Consider the following 17,945-nt stretch of genomic DNA (forward strand, 5'->3'; position numbering starts at 1 on the left):
CAGTGTTCCGATCCGCGGTTCCATATTCTCTGCGAGGGGAGAGGGCGGAGATGAACAAAGTGCGTGACAGACTGAAAAGAAGGGCTGTTTTATTCAAGTTTTGATTGGTGGTGCCTAATATATGGGCCTGGTGGTGTATCTTGTGATCCTATTTTTTTGCTCTTAAATGCTTTGAGTGTGACAAGAAAAAAGGCAGGAGCATTATCTAAGTAACTAACGGTCGAGAAGTGTTGGTATATTTGCTGTGGTCTTTGGTCAGTTTCCCAAGTACTGGGGGGAGGGAGGGGGCTGACTGATTATCAAAGCAGAGCTGAGAGAGTCATTTCTTTGGTGGTTCGGGCTTGAGCCCTGGGAATTTGGTACGAAGGGGGAGAGCAAATTATTTAGGCGTCAATACCTTTTAAACCCCCATATTGACGGATACACAGGAGTGATTCCTTGTTTTGTATGGCTTTACTAATGTAGAAATAGAAATGTTGTTTTTGCAGAGCTACATTGTTTAGAAGGAAGGAATGTGGTACTGAGATATGCTTACAGTGATAAGAAAGCTTAAGCAGGTGACCTTGTAAAATGCAGGCAACCAGACTCCTTAGGACAATGAGGTAAAAATCATGGTGTTAAGTCAAGTCAGATAAGTGAAGAAACATTACCACTTCAAACAGTAAAAATGGCAAAAGGAAATTGAAATTTAACAAGCTGGCTACTGAAGGCCATGCATTGTTTGTGAAGCATCAGATAGATTGTGAACCTGGATTACCCACTCAGTGGGGAAACAGGGGAGGGTCCTGTCATCAAAAAGTATATAAACTGTGTTTTGGAACTAGTAGATGCGCTCTCTCCTGCTTGTGGGGTGCCCGCCATTGCAATCGCAAATAAATTGCTACTTCACTCAGATCCTCGCCTGAGCCTAAGTTACTGGCTACGGAGTGTTTCTCACACTAACAAAGTGCATGAGAAAAATTGGCATTCAGCTTGAAATTCGGTCCTGTTAAAATGTAAATTTTTGTGGAAAAGGTGGTAATGTTTGTCTAAAAGACAGAAGGCTGAGTGCTTCAGCCCTTTTTTCTGAAGTTCCGTGGATTTATGGTTGAAACGGGGCTCATTAATAATATGAAATAGTAAAGTTTGTATGTGGGAAGAAGAGTTGATTATGAGCCAGCAGTGTGCCCTGGCAGCCAGGAGGGCCAACCGTACCCTGGGGTGCATCAAGCACGGCATCGCTAGTTGGTCGAGGGAAGTGATTGTCCTGCTCTATTCTGCGCTGGTGCGGCCTCTCCTCGAGTACTGCATGCAGTTCTGGGCACCACAGTACAAGAAGGACATTAAACTGCTGGAGAGTGTCCAGAGGAGGGCGACGAAGATGGTGAAGGGCCTAGAGGGGAAGACGTATGAGGAGCGGCTGAGGGCACTTGGCCTGTTCAGCCTCGAAAGAGGAGGCTGAGGGGGGACCTCATCGTAGAACAGCTTCCTCACTAGGGGGAGTGGAGGAGCAGGTGCCAATCTGTTCTCCTTAATCACCAGTGATAGCACCTGTGGGAATTTTGTCAAGCTGAGGCAGGGGAGGTTTAGGCTAAACATCAGGAAGAGGTTCCTTACTGAGAGGGTGGTTGCACACTGGAACAGGCTCCCCAGGGAAGTAGTCACTGCACCAAGCCTGTCGGAATTTAAGAAGCGTTTGGACTGTGCGCTTAGTCACATGGTCTAAAATTTTGGGTAGATCTCTGTGGTGCCAGGTGTTGGAATCGATGTTCCTTACCCTTACAGGTCCCTTCCAACTCAGGATATTCTATGATTCTCTGATTCTGTGCATAATCCCAAAGTCAGGGCAGCACACAATTGGTGGCCCTGGCCTCACAGAGCACTTGGCAATCCTTGACAGGCTACTGCGATAACGCACAGCCACGTGCCCAGGGCGTGCTGTGCTGATGGCAGCATTTTTTCAATCCAGATGACTTGCAGCCTGGTGCCATAGTGCTGAACAAGCAATATGTACTATCAAAGGTTAGAGTTCTGCCTTGCTACTTTCACAACAATCCCTGTTTCACATTGCACCAACCTAACTGTTTAGTTCTAACACATACCCGTCCATTGGGATTTATTTCTTTTTCATCATTCTCTGTAAATAAATTCATTGAGACTGTTATTCTTTTTTCACTGGTCTTCAACTGCAATCCTAATTTGACTATTCAATCTCCCCCTAATTAATTAGTTCCTGCTTCAGGTACATGTAACAATTGCCAGGTGACCCTTTTAGTCTCCCAGCTTAATTCAGTAGACTCAAAAAGTGACACCAACATTCCAGACCTGTCTACCCCTGTTACTCTTAAGGCATTACTAGTCAAATTAAGTCCTGGTATCTTATAAGCTAAGGATGATTTGGCTGCCCCAAATTCCATCTGCTAAGAATACAGACTCCTTATTAGGCCCCACCTCCAAATTTATCAAGGGGTCTTGGTGGGACAACTCTTCAGAGAACTTCTGACTGCCCTATTCTGAGTTTTTGATACTCTGCTTGTTACTGGCCTCCAACTAAACCAGGCCGTGGTCTTGCAGCCAGTTTTTGATCCACCTCATGCTGCCCATCCAGCCCAAACGCCGTCTGCTTATCTATGAGGATCTGAGGGGAGCCAGGGTCAAAGTGCTGTCTGATAAAGTGTTCACATTTCTTATGCAGTGTGCAATACTCCAGATACACACAATAGGTCGTGATATTGGTTTTTACAGCATTTCACAAATCTGAGTGCCAAGTGGTTTTTCCACAAAGCTGGCCCAACTCTGGACTTTCCCTGTTGATTTTTATAAAATTCTACACAGTAGAATTTTAAACTTCTAAACTCCCTTTTACCCAGGGAGTTTGTTGAGTCTACTTCTGTGGTGGTTTTACTAGAAAGGGCAGCTGAGCTCCACCACAGCCACTCTCTCACTCCCCCTCCTCAGAGGGGAGCAGGGAGAAAATATGATGAAAAGGGCTCAAAGGTTGAGATAAGGACAAGGATATCACACAGTAATTATTGTGACAGGAAAACAGACTCAGCATAGGGAGATAGTAAGATTTATTGCTTATTACTAACAAGCTAGAGAAGTGAGAAACAAAGGAGAAAACCCAAAAGCACCTTCCCCCCATCCATCCTCTTCCAATTCCTTCCCCCAAGCAGCGCAGGGGAATGGGGGAATGGGAGTTGTGGTCAGTCTATGGCACTTCGTCTCCGCCGCTCCTTCTCGGTCACTCTCTGTCCCTGCTCCACGTGTGGTCCCTCCCACGGGTTGCCATCCTTCCCAAACTGAGCCTGCAGGGGCTGACCACAGGCAGCAGCTCTTCCAGAACTGCTCCAGATATGGGTCCGTACCATGGGGCCCATCCCCGTGAGGGGAAGAAGAGGGGAAGGAGAGGGGGGCTCTCATTATGAACACTTCTGTCCTCCCAAACCACCGCTATATGTATTGAGGCCCTGCATCCTGGGATTTAGCTGAACATCATTCATTGATGGGAAGTAGACAGGAATTTCTTTTCTCTCTCCCTGTGCTTCCGTGCAGCCTTCACTTGTGTTTTTTTGTTTGTTTGTTTGTTTTTTTCTACTTGTTTTGTTTTTTCCTTCTTTTCCTTTTTTTCCCACTTAATTAAATTAGATTTAATTTAATTTAATTTAATTAGATTAAATTATATTAAATTAAGTTAATTTAAATTCACTTATCTCCGTCTGTGAGTTTTTGGTTTTTGTTTTCTTTTAAGCATACTTTCTTCTCCACATCTTCTTCAAAGGAGGGGGAGTGAGAGCACATTGTGGTGGAGTTCAGCTGCCCAGCAAATTAAAACCACCATACCTGCCCGGCTGGGGCTTGGGATGCAGATGCCCCAGCAGCCTGGCTCAGCCCCAGCACAACCAGCAGCTGCCAAATTTCACTTTCAGGTGCTGTATCATCTAATGGCCTGACTTCCAAGAAAGAAGAAAGCCTCTCCCTGCTGTGTAAACAGGAAGCTTCAACCAGTGCAGAGGCCTGGGGCTCTGTAAGGGGTGGGGTAAGAGCTGGACTTTGGCAGTGCAAGAGCTGGGCTGAGGCAGTGCAGCAGCTGGGCTGAGAGGCTGCCGGAGCTGGGCTGAGGCGGTGCAGAAGCTGCAGAGCACCAGGGAGGGCAGGTAGGTCCCCGCTGACTTGCGCTGGGCAGGGCAGGGGCCACACAGGGAGCCCCCTTTTCCTCCTGGGCCTCTTGTGCGCAACCACCCTCTTGGTGAAGAACCTTTTCCTGATATCCAGCCTGACCCTCCCCTGTCCCAGCTCCATGCCGTTCCCTCGGGTCTCCCCCCAGTCTCCTCTTCTCCAGGCTGAACAATCCAAGTGACTTCAGACACTCCTCATATGCCTTCCCCTCTAGGAAATTTACCATCGTTGTTCCCTTAGTTAGTAGTTTTGCATGACAAAAGTGTAAGGGTATGTGGATGGCAAGAGTGTTGGCGTCATTAAGGTCATCCAGTCTCCAGTCGCTACTTGATGGGCCAGAGATTGCCTCTCTCCACGCAATCCCATTCTCTACCTCATGTGGGCGAGTGCTGTAAGGACGAGGAGCCAGGGTGAGACCATTCCTGCTAGGTTATACATGGGTGCTGTTGAAGGCAGCGCCTTGTCCATGGTTATTTGTGCAGCCGTGCCAGTGGTTGCATGTGTCTGTCTGGCTGTGTCTGCCTATCTCAGGGGTGCCCGAGGCTGGGTTCCAGCAGCAGGGCAGAAGAAATCCGTGGGCCGGGAACTATGGAGAGGCCTCTTTGAAGGGGTGGTGGCCTCCTCTAACCTGATGTAACAAAAGTCTCTTTTCCCGTTCCACAGCCATGGAGTCACAGGAGGAGAGAGCAGCTGCTGGGGAAAAGGCACGAATTGCTAAGCAATTGCTGGCAGAAGCATTTGAGAAGGAAGGACTTGATGAAGAATACTGGCTCCCCAAACTGTCAGAGATACTGGGTGTTAAGTCCATAAATGCTTTGAAACATCTACAATATGAAGACTACCTTAAACTGGCACGTGAAGGACGGTATAACTGGGAGACCAAGGCACTCAAAAGGCTCCTGGGAATCACAGGCAATGAAACAGCTGTTGATGAGCTGCAGAAACAGCACTTGGAGAGGATGAAGCAAAGACAAGAAGAAGCCGAGTCAATCCTATGGGAGCTGGAAGAAATGCAGAAGAGCCGCAGCCACAGCAAGGAAATGATAATGCAGAAAGAGGAGGCCCTACAGCAAGCCATGGACATTCCCAGGGAGTACTGGGCACCTGCAGAGAAGGCATTGCTGGATGAGCTGGTGAGCATCCAGAAGCAACTGGAGCAGCAGGAGAAGTCCATGGGGAAGAGGGAGAACGTCTCTGACGAGGAGGTCCTGAGGCGGGCATCGGGAGGCCTGGCTCTGCAGGGGATTTACCAAACCAAGAGCCTGGAGGATGTGCTGGCAAAGCGAGAGCAACTCATCAGGGTCCCTGATGGCTTCATGCTCACTGGTCCAGTGCAAGGGTCGCTGCTTGAGAGGAAGGAGTTCTCCTCCTCTGCAGCAGAAGCTGCTTTCACCAAGTCCATGGAGCAGCTGGGGTTCAGCATCAGCACTTCTGCCAGTGACAGGTTCTCGGGGCTCAGTGTTGAAACAGGTGTAGATTCCGGCCAGTCCTCACAGTCAGAGGACTCCCATCGGTCACGCTCGGAGCAGGCGTACATTTGCACCACCAAGTACCAGTACATCCCTCTGGCCTCCTACTACTTCCAAAAGGACCAGCTTCGCCTCTCAGATGCAGCCCTGCGAGAGCTGCAAGACATCGAACAGCTTCTGAGCATCACCCAGGAGGCAGACAGGTTCCTACTGAAGAGCAGGTGCGCCAGCTTCTTCAGCAGGTTTGGGTCCCACGTGAACCAGGGACCCCTCCACTTTGGGGGAATATTCTGGTGGAAAGCATGTGCCGAAGGTTTCAGGGCAGAGCAATGGGATGAGATGAAGCAACAAACATCTGAAGCACTGAACAGCTACGTCGGCGCTAGCTTCAGCGGCTTCGGTACCAAGTGGGGAGTGAAGGGGGATGCTTCAAACTCCAGCTCACAGGCATCATTTCAGGGAAGAGACAGAAGCAGCACCCACACAGCAGTTCAGCTCTATGTGACCAAAACAGGGGGCCCAGCAGAGACGGATTCCCTTCCCGAGTGGAAATGCGGGCTTGTGGCCAATAACACAACCTGGTGTGTGATCGACCGGGGCTTTCAGCTGATCCCAGTGTGGGACATAATCCTGTCCAACCACAGCAGCGATTTTAAAGCCTCCCATCAAATGGGCAGCAGCCTCAGGGCTGTCTACGAAGAGCTAACGAATCAAAGCACTGGTGTGATCTTTGGAGAGGAACTGGCCAGTGCCGTGGAAGAGGCCAGAGCTTTCCTGGATCAAGTAAAGACCTGGGAGGGGACAGTGGATGAAAAGAAACTGCTCATGTTGCTAGATTTTAAACAGGGCCTGAGTAACAGAACAAAGAATCACAGTGTCTGGATCAACATATGTCTGTCAGACAAAGCATTGCAGGAGTTCCTGGTGAACACTGTTTCTTTTTGCCAGAAGTCTTCTCCAGAAAACACCATCTACATCAAATCTCTGCTGCAGTGCCTGCTGGATCCTCACATCTATTCTGTCAAGGACTTCCCCAGGGCTTCCTTCATTATGCAATGGGTCTTCCACAAGGAGCACACACTTCCCCAAACTCCCAATATTTCCAGTATTGATGATCTCAGTACGACACTGCTGCAAATGAAGGAGTACATCATGGAAGTCACCTACGCACCGGCAACTTCTGTATCTGCCATTCATGAGGCAAAGATCAAAGCCACCTTCACTATAAGCCAGTCTGTTTCTTCCTTGCTCCAGTTTCTGCAGCAAAGGGCACAGGAAGACATAGAACTCTTAGTGCTCTTAGTTACAACCAGCACGGGATACCAAGTAGAAAGCGGCACTTTTCAGTACCTCCTTGGGTGTCCAGAAATTAATTTCATGATACAGGAAATGCGCGTGGCACATAACGAGTATCAGAGCCTGAAGGAACAGGATGTTTGCAGAGCTCAGGCCTTCCTGCTGCTGATGGGGCTCACCATAACATCCGAAAACAAGAAGGTGACCCCTGAGCAGAAGCATGACCGCTTAGTTTTCATGAAAGAAAAGATGAAAAACACATGGTCCACAGAGATGAAAGCTCTCCTCAAAGACCACAATGCATTCAAAGACTGGGAGAGGCTGGAAATAGATTTGCAATCCTTCATCGATGGGCAAGTGGAGGACACATCTGGCAACCTGAACAAAGACAGTATAATAACAGACCTGGAAGATGCTTTTCAAGGCATGCAGCCTCCCAGTCAGTGCAAACCCAAATCAGACAGCAGCAAATCCAAAGCAAGTCAAGCCACTGCAAACCCGGAGTTCGTCAACTTACTTAAGCGCCTCGGGCTGGAAAGGTACTATCCAAGAAAAATGGGCACAGAAGATTTCCACATAATACACCAGACATCTGTACACGACAGCCAGCCCAGCAAGGACAGCGAGCTACCATTTTACTTCCTGCAAAGGCTCCTGACCGTGGATTATCGGGTGAGGTACCTGACTTGCAAGGAGACGAGTAAGCCGGGAGTTGTTCCCACACCAAACACCTCAGGGGAGGAGCACGAGCCCTCTGATCCCTTTGATGACTTTCTCAGTGACTTGGACAAAGGAGCCCCTGAATCTGCAAGCAGGGAGAGTCATGTGCACCCCATGGACCTCCAGATGGCAATTTTTCATTGTGCTGATGATTTCATGAGACAGTACCTTTCATCCAAGCTCGCTTTCTGCCAGTTTGCACTACCCCTCCTGGTACCAAACCCGGGCACTTCACAGATAGAGTTCCCTCTCTGGTCCTTCAGCCAAATCAAGAAGAGCTGGAAAGGGACGGTGAGATCGGGAGAGCAGATGAGGATTAGCAGTCACGATGAAAAACTCATTTATCAGGCAGAGATACCCATCGTGTCCTTCCTCCGCATCGGCAGCTCTCCTTCCTCTTCCAAGTCTCAGCTCCTGAATGCCCTGCTGAGCATGAAAAAACATGACACTTTTTTCCACCGCCATTGCAAAGGCAGCACCAAAGACTGCTTCCTGATGAAAGGTGTTGTGGAGATCTCCTGGTACCTTCCCCGTGGTAGCGACGACGACAGCTTTAACGGCCCTGTTGCTTTCTGTAACCTGCATGGAGATGCGAGGGATCATGAACCCCAGCTGCAGTTTTTACAGGAGATCTCTGCCGTGAATGTGGTTCTTGTTTCTGAGTTGGATCAGAGCAACGAGAAAGGCAGGAAAATTTTACATGATCTGTGGCAGTCTCAGAGGCCTTTGGTTTGCCTTTTCACTGAGAAAGAGAGCATTGCAGCTGGTCGATCTGGCCAAAACGTAAGAATAGGGATCAAGAACAGAAATGAAGCAGAATTAGTGGGTGAGCTGACAAAAACCATCCGAGACCTAGTGGAAGGGTCGAGCACGCTTGTTAGCCTCAATGCATGCCTGAGCACAGCTCGCGAGCACGGCTTCTTAGTTGATGAAGATGCAGAAGCGTGCGTGACAGCCAAAGAAACGGCAATCAAACTGGTGAATCTGTTAAAGAAAGAGAAGTTGTCTGAGATCAAATCACAGCTACTGCCTCTTCAGGGAAAACTGTGGTACCTGTGGTGTAAAAAGGACAAAGAACTCACTCGCTTGCAGGAAAAGAGGAACAAGAGCATAGAGCATCATCGGAGCCAAATTGAATTGGAGAAGTCTGCAATACGAAGAAAGCAACTAGGTAAAGCGTTTCCCCTCAATCAGTTGATGAAAACAGTCCTTGACTTTCTCCAGTCACAGCCAGACAATACCAAGAAATTCTTTCTGCAGTGGATGAAGATCTTCATGGATGACATCTCCTCTGATCACCTTGATGAGCTGAAGAGAGAGTACCATAAGGTATGGTATCAAATTGTATCAATAAAGAAAAACAATGAAAACAACAACCAGAAAATGAAATTGGTGAAGAAATTAGATGCCCTTTCTGATGAAATCAATTCGTCCATTGGCCTTGAGCATATTTTGAGAGAGGTGGGGCAGATTTATGAGGCACTGGAATCAACAACCTCCAAAGAAAAATGGTATGTCAAACTACCTGAAATTGCTGCCAATCTGATGGTTTTAGGGTATCCCATTGAGCTGATGGATGGTGATGCTTCTTACATACCACTGCAATGGATTGGAGCCGTCTTTGACAGGTTAATTGAGAAGCTAGGGGACAAGCGAGTATTTGTGCTTTCCGTGCTTGGCATCCAGAGCACAGGGAAGTCAACCCTGCTGAATGCCATGTTTGGTCTGCAGTTTAACGTCAGCGCAGGGAGGTGCACCCGGGGAGCGTTTATGCAGCTCATTAAAGTGGACGAGAAGCTCCAACAGGATTTGAACTTTGATTACCTGCTCGTTGTTGACACAGAAGGACTTCGTGCCATAGAGATGGCCAATAAGCAGTCACTTAACCATGACAATGAGCTGGCCACCTTTGTCATTGGCATCGGCAACGTGACTCTGATCAACATCTTTGGAGAAAATCCTTCGGAAATGCAAGACGTCCTTCAGATTGCTGTGCAGGCTTTCCTGAGGATGAAGCAAGTTAATATTTCCCCAGGCTGCCTCTTTGTGCACCAAAACGTGGGCGAAATAACCGCAAAGGAACAGAACATGGAGGGACAAAGACGTCTGCAGGAAAAGCTGGATGAAATGACCGTGATTGCGGCCCAGCAGGAATTCTGTGACATCACCTGCTTTAACGACGTCATCCACTTTGACATGAAAACCCACATTCATTACTTTGGTCACCTGTGGGAAGGAAACCCACCGATGGCACCGCCCAGCCCCACCTACAGCCAGAACGTCCAGGAATTAAAGAGCAAAATTCTCCAAGCTGCCAAGAAGGAATCACACAGCAGAGTTTTGAGGCTCTCCAGCTTGAAAGTTCGTATTAGTGACCTGTGGAATGCCTTGCTGAATGAAAACTTTGTTTTCAGCTTCAAGAATTCAGTGGAGATTGCTGCCTACAAGAAACTGGAAACTGCATTTAGTCAGTGGACCTGGCAGCTGAGAAGTCACATCTTAGACTTGCAAATGAAACTGGAAAACAAGGTGCGGAACGGGGAGTTCGACAAGGTCACCACGGAACACCTTGAAAAACTGGTGCAAGAGAGAAGTGATGCCATCATCAAGAACATGGAAACATTCTTTAGTGAAGACAGAGACTGTGAAATACTGATCCAGTGGAAATGCAGCACAGAACTGAAGCTGAAAGAACTGAGAGAGTCCCTTCTTCTTGAAACGCAAAGGAAGTGTGAGAAACTTATAGAAGTAAAGAAGAGCCAGAGTAAACTGGATGAGAGGAAGTCTGAATATGAAAATGAGCTCCTGAGAAAGAGCAGAGAGTTGGCCCTGTCTCTAAAAGGCCAGAAATTAGGTGAAAGTGAACTGAGAAACCGCTTCAATTCTATCTGGAAGCAGTGGGTTGCTGAAGTGTCCTCTGCTACTCCCCCTCTGGAACAGGTGGACATCGATGTGGATATAGAAAACGTCCTTCTAGATCACTTTAGGGAGCCTAATGTAGTTAAACAAATATTGAATTTATACCAAAATAATACATTTTCTCTTGACATAGAGAAACATGTGTCTAAGAAAAAAGGCTTCCGCATTTTTTCTAAGAGCTTGGACGATGCCGATGTGACCAACATGCACCGCATTACAGAGAGCATCAAAATGCGTGTGAAGGCAAACATTGAGAAGAAGGAAAAGGACAAAATGGATTACAGTCAAACTTTTATTCATGAAATACTAAATGAAGTGGAGGAAGGTATGAAGTCTGTTCCTAACACTGCAAAATATAGTTTTAATAAAGATTACAAAATGGAATTATCACTGTACCTGTGCAGAATGGCAGCAGAAAGGTTTAAAGACATGCATGCAGCCTTCAGGAAAGCAAATGATCCAGTCGTCTACCTGGAGAGCAAGAGAGAAGACTTCTTCAAATGTTTCCAGATTTCCTGCCAAGGAGCCTCTTGTATCACAACATTTGCTGATTTCCTGTGCAGCAAGATTGCCCCAGCTCTTCGACACGCCATCTATGAGAAGACAGCTCTTGACATAGCTCGAGACGTGAAGGATAAAATTCCGGATTTCGGAGGCAATAGATCCACTCTGGAATATTACATGCTGAAATACCTAGCAGAAGAAAAATTTGAAAATTTCAAGCATTACCTTAATGCCCCAGGAGACTTTTTAAATAATTTCATTAAGACAAAAGTTGAGACGTACTGTTTAGATAAGAACAGAAGGCTAGAGACGTTTTTAAGAGAATCCCTCTCTCATTACTCTGAAAACATTCAGTCAGCTGTTTTTGCATCAACCACGGTTGTCAAAGACAGAAAAGACAGAAAGGATAAAATCTCTCTTTGGCTGGATGAATTCTGCAGAGCACTCGGAGATGTGCTAAGCTTGCCCAGGAGCGACCTGAAGGGCATTGAACATCAGGAGATAACAGACATAGAGTTTCTGAATAATGCCATGACAGAAGCACTGTCTCCTGTTATTGATGATCTCAGGAAAGAGTTTAAAGAAGCTCGTATGATCTCCTTTGAAAGGCAGCCTCACACAATAGTGGCTGAGCAGTTTGCAGGGTGCCCGGAGCAGTGTCCATTTTGTGGGGCTGTTTGCACTAACACTATGCCAAAGCATGACAGAGACCACCGGGTTGTCTTCCATCGACCACAAGTTTTGTCAGGATACAGATGGCATAAAACAGACAACCTAGTCATTGATATTTGTTCTAGCCTTGTTTCAAGTGACTGCCTATTTCTGGTTGGTGAAGACACATGGATCCCCTACAAGAAATACCGGGATGCAGGACCTCCATATTCCACTTGGAGCATTCTTCCTGATCCATCCATGCAAGCATACTGGAAATGGTTTGTGTCTTCTTTCAGGACACAGCTAGAACATCACTACAATGGGAAATTTCATGGCAAAGGAGAAATCCCTGCTTCATGGCAGGAAGTTACAAAGCAGAATGCACTTGCTGAACTGGAGAAATATTAGGCTAAGATGGTATGAAGGAAAAACTGCAAGTGCTTTGCATTTTAGAAGAACGTAATACGAGGATAACAATAAAATCTTGTTGTAATGATTATGACGTAAACCATGTCAATAAAACTAAATGTAATTGCTGCAACGTTGGGTGAACTAAGGAGTGCTTCTCAGGCCGCTGCTCAGCGATTCCCTTGTTTTGTGATAACGTCAAAGTCCTCTTCCTTTCTTGCCATAAATATTTACATCAGCTTTGTCTTAAAGCAAACTAGAAAAATATTCCTTCAGGAAGCAGTCATACTGCCAAGATCAAGACCAAGTGCCAGATGAAGAGCGAAGGCAGCATTAGAAAGGACCAGTTTTATCAGCTGCTATGGGAAAAGAAATGACACTGGCAAAAGAACAGTTTCCCTGCAGCAATATTTGTCACACTTGCACAAAAGGACAGCAGGGTCTGCGAGCAGGTGAACATGTGGGGAACTTGGCTGTTTTGATTTTGGGATTATTGTTTGCATTCATAAACTCAGTACTCAGGTGCTGTTCTTTTTCTGATGCCATTAAAGCAATTAACGCAGCAGCCTATGCGGATTTAGACAGTGATTTTAACTGTGTGGTTATTAGGTATATGTCCTAGGTTAAGATGTGCCCCCACTTCCATGATCCATTCCTACTCATGAGCCTGGGCCTGGCAAAGTTCCTTGCAGCTCCTAGCCACCCCAACTGCTTTTGCCAAGCACTTCTGTGTTGGGTAAAAGCCCTTTATAACCAATGTAGAGAATTAGACAGCTTTGCAGCTTCCTCAGCAGCTGTCAGCAGTGCGTGAGCTTAGCGTTTGTGCTGTCAAGACGGGCAGGTGGCAACTGAACAAAAAGGGTCTGGAGAACATTGAAGTGGCTCTGCCTGCATCAGCGCAGTGGGAGGGGGTGTTTACTCTGCACTTTTCCTGCAATCCTGCTGCAAACCCAATGACCAGAGTCTCCTGAAGAGCTGTCAAGAGTGGTGATTCATTATAATGCTTTGTAGTCTTTGCTAAGAAACTGTTTGAGTTGGACTGGACTGGTCTGTGCATACTTCATTTCAAGGTGAGCCACAATTATCCTACAATCATAAAATCAGAATGGTTTGGGTTGGAAAGGATTTTGAAGATCATCTAGTTCCAATCCCCCTGCTATGGGCAGGGCCACCTCCCACAAGATCAAGGTTGTTCAAAGCCCCATCCAGCCTGGCCTTGAACATCTCCAGGGATGGGGCATCCACAGCATCTCTAGGAAACCTGTGCCAGTGCCTCACTGCTGTCATATTAAGGATATTCTTCCTTGTTTCTAATCTAAATCTCCCCTCTTTTAGTTTAAAGCCATTACCCCTTGTCCTATTGTTACGCATCCTGATAAAGAGTCCCACCCCAGCTTTCCTGTAGAATCCTAGAATCATGAAGGTTGGAAAAGCCCTCCAAGATCATCTGGTCCAACCATCACCCGATCACCAATGTCACCCACCAAACCATGTCCCCAAGCACCACGTCCAACCTCTCCTTGAACACCCCCAGGGATGGTGATACCACTGCCTCCCTGGGCAACCCATCCCAATGCCTGGCTGCTCTTTCTGAGCAGAAATGTCTCCTCATTTCAAGCCTGAACCTCCCCTGGCACAACTTGGGCCCATTCCCTTCTTATCGATGGGTGTCACATTTGCAAGTCTCCAGTCATCTGCAACATCTCCAGTTGATTAGGCCCACTGATAGATGATGGAAATTGGCTCAGCAATCACATCTGCTAGTTCCCTCAGCACCCTCAGGTGGATCCCACCTGGCCCCATGGACTTGTGACAGTCCGGGTAGAGCAGCAGGTCTCTTACTCTTTCCACCTGAACTGTGGGGGGGTTATTCTGCTGTCTGTCCCAGACTTCCAGGTTGGGAGCCTGAGACCCTGAGGATAACTGGTCTGACTGCTGAAGATAGATGTAAAGAAGGCATTGAGAATCTCAGCCTTTTCCTTATCCTCCATAGTCATGTTCCAGTAAAAGATGGAGATTCTTCTTGGTCCTGTTCTTATATATATATCAATATATATATTTATATTTAAATTATATATTAAACATAATATACATACATATTTATCATATATATAATTATATATTATTATTGTATATATATTATATTATATTATATTATATTATATTATATTATATTATATTATATTATATTATATTATTATATATATATGTAGTATATTATATTATATTATATTATATTATATTATATATATTTCTCTGCCAGGCAGAGAAATGGGTCAGTAAGAGCTTCCTGCAGTTGCACAAGGACAAGCACAGCGTCCTGCCCCTGGGATGGAGCAAGCCCAGCACCACCATCTGCTGGGGGCAGCCGGCTGGAAGCAGCCTGGCAGAGAAGGGCCTGGGGTCCTGGTGGGCACCGAGCTGAACAGGAGCCAGCAAAGGGCCCTGGCCACAAAGAGGGCTGCTGCTCTGTTGGGCTGCACTGGGCAAAGTGCTGCCAGCAGGGCAAGGGAGGGGATCCTGCCTCAGCACTGGTGAGGCCCCGTCTGCAGTACTGGGACCAGGTCTGGGCTCCCCAGGATGAGAGAGACCTGGACGTACTGGAAAGAGGCCATGAAGACACTGCATTCCTAATTCATCTAACCGTCCAGCCATCAAATTAATCTCTCTCCAAGACTGTTCTGTCCAAGGCCATTTCCAAAACCATCAACAATCGTCTCAGAGTTTGTGCAGGATGGGAAAAGCCCCTGCGCTGAAGCAGGCCAAGAGCAGCTGCTCCTGGCAGGAGGACCAGGGGTGAACAGGGACTCACAAGCCCCCCCGGTCCTAATTCATCTAATAGTCCAGTACATCTCGCACACCAGAGTAAATCATTAAACAATCATTTTATACGCCCCCCGGGATAATAAGCTGATAAAAAATACAACCAGCATGCATTTGTCAAGACCAAATGCTATCTTGCCAATCTAATTCCCTTCCCTGATGGGTTAATTGGCCTCGAGGATAGGGAGACCAGGCTGAGCTTCACTATGACCAACTCCCAGGGCAGGATGAGCTTGGGGAAGGGTCTGCAAACCCCCAATCCCAACCTGCTTCCTAAATGCAAGGCTAGGTGGCAGCCAGCCTGGGGCTCTGGGAACGTGTGTCAGCTGTGCAAGGCTGCTCCAGAAGGGTAAAACCTCTAATTTTGAGGTGGACGTGGTGGGAGCATTGTGGGGGAGGACAGAGCAAAGGCAGCAGTCCCTGGGCAGGACTCTGTACGATTTTACATTTGCATCCCACTAGGCCGGGGTGCGGGCCAGCGCAGGCAGGCAGCAGAAAAAAACAACAGACCCACAGCTGAAACACAAAGTAAATTTATTTTCATTACAGAATCACAGAATAGTCTAGTTTGGAAGAGACCTCCAAGATCACCTAGTCCAACCTCTGACCTAACACTAACCAGTCCTCCACTAAACCATATCACCAAGCTCTACATCTAAACGTCTTTTCAAGACCTCCAGGGATGGTGACTTAACCACTTCCCTGGGCAGCCCGTTTCAATGCCTAACAACCCTTTTGGTAAAGAAGTTTTCCCTAATATCCAACCTAAACGTCCCCTACCCCAACTTCAGCCCATTGCCTCTCGTCCTATCATTGGTGTGTGTATATTTGCTGCCATACTTCTGATGCAGCAACTGTTGATAAAATCACAGAATCCCGGAGTGGTTTGGGCTGGCAGGGCCCTCAGAGCCCCCCCAGTGCCACCCCCTGCAAGGTCTTAACACCCTTTGGTACATGTGTGTGATGTCGGTCTCTGACAGAAGATCTGCAGCTGGTAAGGGGCCTCTCAGCCTCCAGCAGTGTCTTGGGGAGCTGTCCCTGATCGTGGGGTGGCCGCCACCATGCAGCCCACTGCTGTGCAGGGAAAGCCCCCAAAAGCTCGTTCAGCCATATTTATGGAATAAAGCGGTTGGCTTGTAGTCAGACTACAAAAAAATGGGAAAGGCAAGCACAACACTCCTTGCACCCACGACTTCTTTTACTCCCTGATAAATTAGTCTTGGAAGAACCTCCTGCTATTCGCTTGTTAATCACATGATGATGAAATGGCCTCAAGTTGCACCAGGGGACGTTTAGGTTGGATATTAGGGAAAATTTGTTCACTAAAAGGTTGCGAGGCATTGGAAGAGGATGCCCAGGGAAGTGGTTGGGCCACCATCCCTGGAGGTGTTCAAAAGGCGTGTAGAGGTGGCGCTTAGGGACATGGTGTAGTGGTAGACTGCTCAGTGCTAGGTTAACAGATGGACGTGGTGGTCTTGGAGGTCTGTGCCAACCTAAGAGATTCCGTGGTCCTGTGAAATGGTTTCCAGGCTGACGAACATCAAAGCACACCACACAACCTGATTCAGGGGAGTTCAAAAGAACAGGCAGGAATCAAGGAAGTTTGTGGCCTGGTCAGGGCCTAGGCCTTTCTTTCTTGGGAGCCCAAGCCAAGCTGCTGTGGGCTTGGTCAAGGAGTTGAGTGCATCCATCGCAGTTAACCGTAGGTATTCTTGTTAGTGGTGGTTGGCAGTAATCTGTAATCAGGTAGAGAAGCTTAAGGAATAAAGCCTCGGTGTCCTCGTGTATCATGGACTCCTGTGAACCCCCAGCTGCAATTTCCTGGAACCCAAGGGTGACACAGAAAAGGTGTTGGGTAGCAGTGCCTGCAGGGTGGTAGGGGACATCCCTTGGCACAGATGTCCCTCCAGACATCTTCTAGTGCTTGTTTTACCACCTCTACCAGGGTGCACTTCCCCAGTTTGGTGCCGCTCAGCCCCAGTTTGGACCTGTTTGCCCTTTGGAGGATGCAGGCCTGAGCAGCTCCAGGAGAAGGACCTCAGCTCTGTGCTGATGTCCCAGGATCCCGGGACAGGAACAGCCGGACAGACTGCCACAATGCCCAGGACATCCCAAATCAACAGCCCCAGGAGGTCATACAGCAGCCAAGAAGAGGAAGCATTGAGTGAGCATCCTCTTGTGCATCCCTCTGGAGCCCATGGTGCTGCAGGAGGTTACCAGCGTGAAGGCAGGGGAGGCAAAGGAAGGGATGGGCAGCAGCTGGGGCACACCAGGAGATGTGCTGAAGAAATCCAGATTCTGAAGGAGCAGGGGCAACAGGACAGGGGACACACAGAGAGTGTCATCTGCCTGGATGTCCAGAACAGCCCCAACAGGATCCCTCACCACAATGGCTTAGAAAGGTAAGGCTGGGATAAGAGAGAGGGTCCTAACATGGAAAAGCAGTTACTGAAAAGGGAGAAAGAACAAATGGTGAATTGTCACCATGGAAGGAAGCCTCCAGGGAACACCCCCTGAACACTCAAGATGGGAGCTGTGGTGGTGGCACTGACCGGTGGTAAGGGGCTGCAAACACCGCGCACGGCTGTGGCAGGATGGAAGGAGACCGGCTGCTGAAAGGGCAGACTGCTCTGCAAAGTGATGCACACCCAAAAAGCAGGCTCAGCCTCATGCCTCCAGGGATGAATATGACGCCAGCTCCCCAGGCGAGACCTTGGGGTTGTAAGAAGCAGGTCCACAATGGCAAAGATGTTCGAGCCAGGGAGCTGGGAAGAAACGTGTCTGTGGGGCAGGGGAAAATGTGCACGTGGCAAGGGTTTGCTGGGCCAGGAGCACGCTTGCTGGAAGCATCCTGCTTTGTGAAGCCTGGAGCAGACGGAGCTTTCTCCCACCTGAGTGTGGGAGCAGAAAGGAGCCACCAGCACAAGGAGCTCCTGCCCCTGCAGCACCCCCACCACCAGCAGGAGCACTGATTCCCACGCTGGGCACTCACAT

At 48.0% G+C, this 17,945-nt stretch overlaps 1 protein-coding gene across 1 annotated transcript; it reads left to right on the top strand.

Annotated features, from left to right (window-relative positions):
- The first annotated feature begins 4,823 nt into the window (after positions 1-4,823).
- LOC116487540 (interferon-induced very large GTPase 1-like) lies at positions 4,824-12,128 on the top strand. Its single transcript, XM_032184537.1, has one exon. The coding sequence runs from the start codon at positions 4,824-4,826 to the stop codon at positions 12,126-12,128; it is 7,305 nt and encodes a 2,434-aa protein (XP_032040428.1).
- Positions 12,129-17,945: the final 5,817 nt, after the last annotated feature.

Source organism: Aythya fuligula, chromosome 3, assembly GCF_009819795.1.
Source record: "Aythya fuligula isolate bAytFul2 chromosome 3, bAytFul2.pri, whole genome shotgun sequence".
NCBI classification, from domain to species: domain Eukaryota; kingdom Metazoa; phylum Chordata; class Aves; order Anseriformes; family Anatidae; genus Aythya; species Aythya fuligula.